Genomic DNA, 11069 nt, shown 5'->3' on the forward strand with positions numbered 1-11069 from the left:
CCTGCAAACGGGGAGATGAGGGTGGCTAAAATATATTCTGCAACCCTGTCTCCTCGTTGGCTACAAATTTCAACCCTCCGCATACATGCCTTCCCCTTCACCCGCTCGTAAAATCACGCGTTCTCGGTAGCATCGAGGAGGACTTCTCAGGACCGAAAAGAACTGAGGATTCGAAAGGTCTCTGGAAAACTACGTCGCAGAACTGATTAGGACTTACCAGGTCCATCTAGGTCTGGAGAGATCTTGAAAGACCCGTGTACGTCCAATCAGAACCAAATCCTCGACTCGGGCAGTGTGTAGTTAGGGGAGGATGGGGCAAAACGGCCCCCCTTCAATCGTCAATATTTTCCGATTCAATAATCCGATTGGGATGAGTTAGAGCTCGTTTTGAAGAATGAAAAATTATCTTCGAAATGAAGTTGAAACTGGGAATTTTCACAATGTCATTCACAAGTTATTGACAATTGAAGGGGGGCCATTTTGCCCCACCCTCCCCTATTTTTGCTAATCAGTTAGCAATATGCTTCCAAATGGTTATTTTGCACAGCATTTTCTTGGATTATCTATAATCCTTTGTTAATTTCATTTTATTGAATTGAATAAGATTTCCTTTCAACTAATTTTATCAGACTTTCAACTCAGTTGAATGTTATCGTCCTCACTATTTTTATCATCCCTTTTTTTTATACAACCGATTGTATTTTTTATCATTTATTGAATTCGGGTAGCTAGTGTCTGTACCTCCCAGCGGGTAATACCGCCCACCCGTATTTCTCAGGATTGTCTAAGAAAATTTTTTTTTTTCTTATGCAAATATTTGATACCAACAATTAATTTCAACAGAAATTTTCTCCCGTGGAAACATCGTTCAAAAAATCCAAATCATTTCCTAACGATTTCGTGAGATATTTCGACCCCAGAATTTAAGAATTTTTAAATTTTCAGGTGCTCCATAATTGAATAGAGTGGGAAATATATCTTCGTTATACGTTTCCACATTCATTGCGACCTTTTCGATAGCAGAAAAACTATTTTTTCGTGAGAAGGCCCGGTAAACCGCGATCTAACCAAGCGGAGCGAGGTTAGAATCGCGGTTTACGGGCCTTCCGACGAAAAATTGCATTCATCACACGGTCCAAAAGTATTTTCTGACGAATGTGATTATATACAAAGCCACATTCGTCAGAAAATACTTTGTGGACCTTGTGATGAAAATAACTATCATCAGTTATTATTGGCTATTTTATCAGCCTCCGCGTTTGTGCGTAATTCCGCCCAGAGTTTGTGGGTAATGCCGCCCAGGGTTTCTGCAGAGCTGCAGACTCTGTCGCTAGAGGGCGGTCGCGTGACAGCTCAATTGTTTGGGGCAGTCGGTGGCCACCGGAACATCGACTAAATTCAGGATAATTTATTATTATTCACGTGAAATCTTTCTCAAAATGGAGCCAAAGAATGGAAACGAAGGATGAAAATAGGAAAAATTATAACAGTTGGTCTGCAGTGCTCAAAAAAATCATGAAAACAAGATGGGCGGTATTGGACGCATGGCGGGCGGTATTACCCTCAAAGTTGGATTCCATCGTTCACTGGCCGATGGAAATTGAATTACATAATTAAATATGTTTAATGTTAATAAAAAATCTGTCCTCTTCACATCTTCGAGTAAACACCTCGAAGAACCCATTCTAACCGTTTATGACTTCTTGTAGAGTGCGATGCTGGAAAAAACGACTCGGGCGGTACATGCACTCTTATAATGATGACAATCAATCCTAACCCAATGCTCAAACTTACAATCATAGAAAACTCCCACAGGACAAGAAAATGCCCGCAATTTGCCCTCAGGTACAGTACCAACTTGAGCTGGCATTTGTCGATTGCCCCCTGATAATCTCCCCTACAGGCAACTATGAATCGCTATAGCATTTCCGGGATTTGATAACTGCCGTTAATGCACTAGTGCAACATTGAAGATGGTCAATTAGGTACGTTTTATCGATCCTAAGTGAATACTAGTAGTCGCGTTATATTTTCAATTCATTGCCCAATGAACATATCTGTGCGATAAAAGAATTCATAAAATGTGGTTTGTACATGCTATAAACTCTGCACGGATGAACGATCAAGCACCGTAAATCGATTAGGGCCATCCCGACCACCATTATATTTTCCGACATACCCCGAGTCATTTGCCATTTTTCACCATAATCATTCTCACAGCCAGTTGAAACTAATGTGAAATGAGGGGAATATTTAAAAAAAAAACGAGAATAAGGTGTTTAATGTTACCATCAAACCGTTGACAATAATTACTCTATTCCAAAGTGTGTTTGTATGAAATACTCTGGGATTACTCATCAGTGTCTCCAACGGATTCTGATGAAAATCCAAGGGGAAAAAGACAGACATTTTTGAAAAAGAAAAATAAGAATTTAATGGCGTCCTAGAAAAGTTGTAGATTCCATTAAGGAACTTTACACTCATATCCACGGTTTCCCACACCGTTGGTGGATATTTTAAAATGGCTATTCGGCGGGCCCGATCAAAAGTTCCCTAGGCACGGTTATACCACTCGTTTTACTAACGGTACACGGACACATCGGCCAGCCAATCACCCGAGTGGGGTAGAGGGGGAGTATTAAAAGAAGAAAACAACAGTAATCCGTAAAGTCTTGTGGATTCAATGGGACAGTGTGCCAATGTAGCATTACAAAAATGGTGGGATACGATTTGATCTAAACGTTAGTTATAGCAATCAGCATCTTTTCAAGTAGAACATTTGCGATGTGAGATAAGCTCGATTGATCATCAACTAAATTGCATCAGAGTGTTGGAGAAAAATTGGAATTAGAGGGAGCGTTGACTAGCAAAATTCAAGAGAGTGCGTTTTATTCGATTCAGGAGAATGAATCTTTTTATAGAATTTAGGCATAATTTGGTTAATTCTGGTTTAGAGAAGTCAGAGTGCAGTACACTCGACGTGATTTCATAGTGAATATCAGTAATCTCTTCTTGAGATACATTTGATTGGGAGAAATCAAACTTCTCTAGAATTGAAGTTCCTTTTATTTGTCGCAATAATGAGAGCATTTGATTTCTTCCTAGCCGAAAGTTTGTGAACTCCAGATATTCGTTGGTTTTCTCGAAAATCAAAATTATTCTCATGACTAAATGCGTTGTTATCTCAATCAACACGATCATACGTTGTTCCAAGTAAATTATACTTGAAGTGAGCATTTCGTATGTCGAATCAGGATGAATATTGTTACGCGGAAAAAGCTTTGAGATTGTAGTAAGATGTCGTTGAATTGAAAGAAGTTTATATTTCTTGACTAAAAAAAATCGCATTAGTTTACAATAACAGAATCACAGATTACGGCAATTCTACACAAACTTGGATATCACAAATTTCGTTCAATGTGATGTACGGAAAGTTCAATTGAAACATCGGCTTCACTCGAGAAAACAACATTCAATTCATTCCCCAATGTAATCCTCTCCTAGGTACGAATTTTTGATCTATTCATGAAAGTAGAAAATTTCTCGACTGGAGATTATATTAGGTTTAAAAAAATAGAACTTTTCCATTTTTGTGGTGAATACCTGTGACTTGACGCCAAGGACTGCTTTATTTGATTCAAGTAAATGTATCTCAAGAAGAAATAATTGATATTCACCGTAAGATCTTGTTTATTTGAAATTGGTTCAAGTATATAATGCTTGTTCCAAGAAGGGAACATCTTGGGGGATCATGTGACCCCCTTACATCAATTTTATTTTGATAACTGCACTATCACCTGATTTTATTATGAGAACCTTTTTTGGCTTCCAAATGGAAGCTTTGTAATCGTTCACTTTTAAGTTTTAGATTTTTTGTGTTACATCGACTTCACGTTTCATAACATTCTACACCGTTTGCAATCAAAATTAGAAAATCGAAGAATCTGTCAAATACAAGACTTCCATTCGGAAGCAAAACATGCAATTATCCACTTGTTTTTTTATTGAATTGGCATTTCGCTACACGATTACCCTCCCATATAGAAAAATTTGCGCGATTTTGTAGATAATTTTTATCCAACTTTTCTCTCCATGCATCAGCCCCTCGGGGGTATTACGTCATTCCAATTCTCCTCGACTATTCCGAGTTAAGTATTAGGGTTACTAGCGGCTAAGGACTCCTCATATACAAAGTGAGACATTACGAACCGTAAATTTTCTACTGCAGCATATCCATGTGCTGGATACTGTGGGAAAGATAACTATGCTTGTAATGTCTCTACGTATTTACGTGAATGCCACACAGGAAAGATATCCGGGTGAAGCAACGAAAAGAACCGCTTATGTAACATTCCAGATGAAGTTATCACAATTTCAAAGTTATTATCACCAAATCTTTGATCTTCGTACGGAGGAAATCGAAGGAATCACTTAGGAGTCACTTGACGAACTTCTGTGCGGGTGCTGGTCCTAGCAATCCCCTGATCACTGCCCACTTCTCAAAGTAGGGTAGCTAGTGCATGTACCGCCCACCTAAGGGAAATTAGTCTTTTTTTTTAGCTTCGCACTCTAAATGGAGCCATCAACGGTTAGAATGGGTTCTTCGAGGTGTTTACTCGAAGATGTGAAGAGGACAAATTTTTTATTAACATTAAACATATTTAATTATGTAATTTAGTTGCCATCGGCCAGTGAGCGATGGAATCCAACTTTGAGGGTAATACCGCCCGGCATGCGTCCAATACCGCCCACCTTGTTTTCATGACTTTTTTCAGCAATGCAGACCAACTGTTATAATTCTTCCTATTTTCATCCTTCGTTTCCATTCTTTGGCTCCATTTTGAGGAAGATTTCACGTGAATAATAATAAATTATCCTGAATTTATCCGATGTTCCGGTGGCCATCGACTGCCCCAAACAATCGAGCTGTCACGCGACCGCCCTCTAGCTGCAGAGTCTAGCAGCTTTATAGAAACCCTGGGCGGCACTACCCACAAACTCTGGGCGGAATTACCCACTAACGTGGAGGCTGATAAAGTAGCCAATAATAACTGATGAAGATATTTTTCTGCACCGACGTCGGTGGCCGAGTGGATTAGACGCAAGTCTAGTGTGCGAAAGGTTGTGAGTTCGATTCCCCGTGGAACCGAATTTTTCAACGGAAGGCTCCGGCGAGCGGGAGGTTGCTAATAGAGGAACCGCCTGTACCGGCATGGGTTTTCTGTGGTTTCCCCATGCTACTTCTAGGTTCTATAGGAGTGCGAATGCGGTACAGTGTAGAATCCACAGCCGCATGCATAGGGTTGGATAGAGTGCCGAATGAGACCCGCAAAGGGCCCGTAAAAAAAAAGATATTTTTCTGCTATCGAAAAGGTTGCAATGGATGTGGAAATGTACAACGAACATATATTTCGTACCCCATTCAATTATGGACCAACTGGAAATTTGAAAAATCTTAAATTCTGGGGTCGAAATATTTTAATAATTCGGTAGAAAATTATTTGGATTTTTTTGAACGATGTTTGCACGGGAGAAAATTGAAAATTTTTGTTAAAATTACTTGTTATCAAATATTTGCATAAGAAAAAGTGAAAAAAAAAATTCTCAACCAATCCTGAGAAATACGGGTGGACGGTATTACCCGCTGGGCGGTACAGACACCAGCTCCTCTATCCCACCAGGCGCTGGTCTCTTCCTAATAGACACAGATAGTCCTCACCCTAAGGGCATCAGTACTAATTGCATACCCGCATCCTAGCAAATTGCCTGAAACACTCACTCTGAATAATTATCATCTCGCTGATGAATTGAAGCTGCAATGAGGATTCCATTAGCTTAACATGATCACGAGAAAAAAAGTTCCTAGTTTTCAGAAACAAGATGCTGAATTAAAGAAACTCGTGGTTCACAGAGAGATGAAAGTTTGGGTTTCCAGGAACATTTAACTGATTTTCAGGGATTTTTAGGAAGATTTTCAGGGACATGTCACTGATTTCCAGGGATATGTTACTGGTTTATGGAAATCACCAATTATTGGATACTGACTAAAAGAAACCTGATCATCGGTCACTTCTATCACTGAGATATGATGATAGATCCCTGAAAGGTAGAAGTGGGTTCTTGAAAATCAGTGGTCTTCTCCTGGAAATTAGGGACGACGTCCCTAAAAATTAGTGAGAGTGTCACTAAAAATTGGTGACAAATTCACTGAATTTCAGAATTTTGCACGCGGTGAATTTCACTATCGCGAAGTCCTAATAATTGGGGATAGATTTCTCAAAATCAGTGACATATTCCTGAAAATCAAAACTTTTTGCTTCCGAATGGAAGATTTATAATCGTTGAATTTGACGGTCTTCTAGTTTTACCTGCAAATTACGTAGAATGTCATGAAAAGTGAAGATATGATATTTTTAGAAAATGTGTGTACATTGCTAGAAAAAAATGAAATTTCATGGACAGTTGACTACTAATTTTCAGGACGGTGACACTGAATGCGAATGAGAGCAAGAAAATCATGAAATTTCAGGTTTAACGGAAATTTTAGTAAAATTCTAGAATTTTAAACAGCATAAAGACGAGAATTCCTTAATTTATTTCAATTCCACAATCTAATATGAATATTCAGTGTCAAATTGCATTGAATTTTCAGTGAAATCTGAAATTTTGTAATTTTTTCCCCTAAAATCATATTCAGTGTCCCTGTCCTGAAAATTCAATATATTACCGGAATTTTCTAGTTTTCAATTCATTTTCAGGAAAAAATGGAACTGAAATTTACAGTTCTCTTTGATTTTTCCATCAAATTCTGAATTTTCACTGACGAAATTCCCTGAAATTTCAGTGGTTATTAAATTCGGTAAAAATCCCCAAAAAGTGTACCAGAAATTTCAGACAAAATTTTATAATTTTTCAATATGTGAACATTCCACTGATATCCAGGATCTTTCGCCTAGACATCCGTACCAAACAGCCCTGAAATCCCGAGATTTTTCCTGAAAACCCCACATTTTGTTCTACCATTACGACTAAAATTTCCAAACCAACATGATCCCCATAAATCGCCAGTGACTAAATACATCGACAACAAAATGTTTGATCGCCGAGTAAATTCTCAACGTTACATATAGTGTCTCTAATCGGCAACACGATGAACCTGCTCCTAACTTAACCATGGTCTAATGCCTCGTTTCAGTTGAAGCCCAGTAACTCGTTTGCTCGTTTACTCGTTTACCCGACCGATACGTCCACCTCTATCCCGGTAATGTCGTGCGCGTTTAGTGTAAAGGTAAAGGTAGCAAATGGAATAGCCTAGAAGAGAGTAAAAAAGATGGAGTGAATGAGTGAGAGAAAGACAGGTTGAATGGCTGGAATTCTCCATCTTTCTTCGGGGGGGCGGAGGGGTGAAAAATTTTTCACGAATGGAGAAGAAACTAGGCAGCCGGCGTGAGATCGCCGCATTAACGACCGGCGTTGGAATGAGAAGAACGTATGAGAGTGAGTGGGATAAGATGAAAAGACCATAGCCATATGTGAAAACGAGAAAAGAGGATAGGTGGCTAAAGGGTAGAGGAGAGGAGAGGAGAGGAGAGGGATGCTGAGGCTTATGTCTTGCCTACATACTAGTGGCCATAATGTATACCGCGATATTAGCAGCCAAGGGTCTCCGTTATCCTAATTGCAACCAGGTACTAGAGTTATAGATCGAGCCAATCCAGCCGTCATTTCCCCCCCCCCTCCTTCTTTCTCTTATTCTTTATTTTTTTCTTACTCCTATCGTACTTATAGTCTGTACCTACTGTACTCCTGTTTTACTTGGGCTTTTCGTTTTGTTGTGGCAAATGGGTGTGCACAACATATTCTAGCAACCGACAAGAAGAGTCATCGTGGGATACTGCGGGAAAATATTCAGCTACCGAAGATAGGCGTTACGCCATAGTGAGCACGCCACTTTATTTGCGATGGGGAATGAATGAAAAATAATGAAAATTTTTTTATGGAGAAAAATTGAGGGGGATGGGCGGACTGTCTGGGGGATTATTTGCTTTTTCGGTCTAGTTGGGGAGAAGTTGTTCGAGTTGTTTTTATTATTTAATCATTGATTATGGAAAATTCTAGACATTTTTGCTTTCGAATGGAAGCTTTGTAATCGTTGAAATTTGAGTTTTGGATTTTTTGGGTTGTATCGATCTAATATGATTCAGAAAGTCCGAAAATGCAATTTTTAGATTTCGCGCGTACGTGTGTGTGTGTGTGTGTGTGTGTGTGTGTGTGTACGTATGCACTGTTAAAAATTTTCGTTTGAATGCTAAATTCGTTTGGGTGCTAAATTCCCGAAATTTTTATCGTGTTCAAGTTCCACTGAAATTTCAGGAAATCTTGTCATTGAAAAATCGAATATTCCATTGAATTTCTGCTCAAATGATCTGGATATTGATAAAATACTTGATTTGCCAGTTCAATTATTTCTGTGAAAATTCAGAGAAATCAGGAAAATTCAGGGATAAATTGAAAATTCATGTCATTTTGTTTCTGAGTGTTCGTGTTCCATTGAAACTTCAATCAAGTTAGGAAATTTCCGTGAACTCTACTTAAAACTTTCAAAAACGATTCAATGTCACTCATGAGATTTATCATAATATCTTCCATGAAATTTCAAAAAATTTCCAACAGTATAGAACAAAGTTTTTCTTCAATTGTTCACTAGAGTGGATGGAATTAAATTTTTCTCCCCAAATGTAGGTATTGTTAAGCTCTATTGATCGCCGTTAATTCAAATTTAATTCATCGATTATTTTTTTTAATCTTCGAATTTTTTCGAAAATCAGTTGTCCCATCATAACTAAAAAAATGTTCTGAATTGATTGAATGATGACCTAAAAAAATTGTTTGGATGTCCTTTTGACCGAGTTCGAAGATGAAGGCGATGGCAATAATCGTTATTTTGATTTATTTGAAAATTTGGAAAAATTTTCTATTTTTTGAAAATCAGAATTCCGGAAATATCTTTGAATATCATGCCTCAAATGAATTCAATCATAGCTTGAAATGTTTGTTTTAATGGCATTAAGTCGAAGTTAAACGATGATTACGATAGCTATATTGGTTGATTTGATTTTTATGATGATTGTTAAAAATTTCGAATTTTTCATGAATTTCCCTGAAAGTGAGCTTTCGGATGCTTTCTTCAAATGCGATATTTCAAGTTCATTCAAGTATTTCATAAATAAAATTTTTCTATTAACATTTTATCGCAGGGCTGAGGGGAGAGATAGAACCGTAAAAAAGACAATCGGTTGTCTAGAAGAAAGGGATAATAAGAATAATGATGATGATAACATTCAACTAAGTTGAAAATCTGACAAAATTAATTGAAAAGAAATCTTATTCAATTTAATAAAATGAAGTAAACAATGAATTATAGATGATAGGAGGAAATGATGTGCAAAATACCCATTCGGAAGCGTATTGCTAATTTATTAGCAAAGATAGCTATACTATATGCATTGCAAGAGCAATTTCCCATTTGTTTGAAAGGGGAATTGGTTGGATGGAGACAGTCACGGTATCAGTGAAATAAGGATGCATATCTTCAGTTAGACTTTCAATGAATGTCATGAGTCATCAGTGTATCGATGGTAGATAACTTGTTTTCTCGTTATTATTGCGAGCAGTGCAAATGGAGCAAGGTTGTTGGACAAGTGGTGGTTGTCCATTTCTACGACATCCTGCTATTTAACGTATTCCAGTTATTCTGTTTTTCTTCAGCTTCCACTATTATTTGAGTGTCCGGAAATTGACAAATGGATAATCAACATCACATTGCTTTCCATTAACGGGAAAATTATTATGTATGTTTCAGAATGGAGACGTTTCAGGAGGCGGCAATTCAGATGCTGAGAGAATTTAGAGCACTGCTGCAGCATTCACCACTGCCCCTTCCGGGTACCAGATTGCTGCAGCTTCTGGCGCTCAATATGTTTGCTATTGAAACAACTCAGCTGAAGGGTGAGTTTTTTATTCACTTTCTCAAACTGTTTCCATACAAAATCGCGAGTGTACAGCTCTCGGACTGAAGAAAAATCCGCCTTTGGAGGATTTTCGGAAACTCCTTAGAAAGAAATTTTGAAAAAATTTCAAAAAAAAAATTTCCCAGTTCAAAAATTTGGGCCTTACGCGTTCTAGACTCTTGCAAAACACCAAATATTTTTGGACCCAACTTTTAGGACTGATAGATAAAAATATTTCTCATTGGAGCTCCTGAATTTTGGGTCTTAGGTGATTTTTGGGCTTTATGAGCTCTGAGCCTGACTGTGAAGCATTACTTTTGGGCCTCATTTTGGGTCTGATTTTTGAGATATTATTTCCGGGGTTTGATTTTCGTAGCATCATTTTGCGGGTCTGACTTTGGACCTTAAAACATCGTTTTTGGGTCATATTTTTGAAAACATAATTTTTGGTGGGCCTTATTTTGGGCCTGATGCTTGAAGCATCATTCTCAGGGTTTGATTTTTGAAGCATCGTTTTTCGGGACTGACTTTTAGCTTTAAAACTTCATTTTTGGGCCTGGCTTTTGAAAAATAATTTTTGGTGGGCTTGATTTTTAAAGTATCATTGTGACGACTTTTTTGACGCATCATTTTTTCGGGCCTTAAACAACGTTTTTGGACTCGATTTTTGGAAAATAATTTTTGGCGGGCCCAATTTTGGGCCTGATTTTAGATGTGGTTCTTACAGCCTCATTTTTGGGCCCGATTCTCATTATTTTTAAAGCATTCTCCTCAAGGATTGATTTTTAAAGTGGTCATTTTAAAGTGGATCATTTTTCGGGCCTGAGTTTGGGCCTTAAAACATCGTTTTTGATCAGATTTTTGAAAAAACATTTTTGGTGGGCCTCATTTTGGGCCCGATTTTTAGAGCATTATTTTCAGGGTGGATTTATGAAGGATCTTTTTTCGGGCCTGAGTTTGGGCCTTAAAACATTTTTGGGCCAGATTTTGAAAGCATTATTATCAGGGGTGGATTTTTGAAGGATTATTTTTTGAGCCTGACTTTGGGTCTTAAACATT

At 37.9% G+C, this 11069-nt stretch overlaps 1 protein-coding gene across 1 annotated transcript in view; it reads left to right on the forward strand.

The window, feature by feature from the left end:
* LOC107036705 (telomerase-binding protein EST1A) overlaps nt 1–11069 on the forward strand; it is a 156603-nt gene that overhangs the window by 39887 nt on the left and 105647 nt on the right. Inside the window, exon 8 of the mRNA XM_015254835.1 lies at nt 9863–10008. Within this exon, the coding sequence (XP_015110321.1) occupies nt 9863–10008 (146 nt within the window). The remainder of the gene's footprint in view (nt 1–9862; nt 10009–11069) is intronic.

This window comes from Diachasma alloeum, unplaced genomic scaffold, assembly GCF_001412515.2.
Source record: "Diachasma alloeum isolate Michigan unplaced genomic scaffold, Dall2.0 Dall_scaffold_00210, whole genome shotgun sequence".
Lineage (NCBI taxonomy): Eukaryota > Metazoa > Arthropoda > Insecta > Hymenoptera > Braconidae > Diachasma > Diachasma alloeum.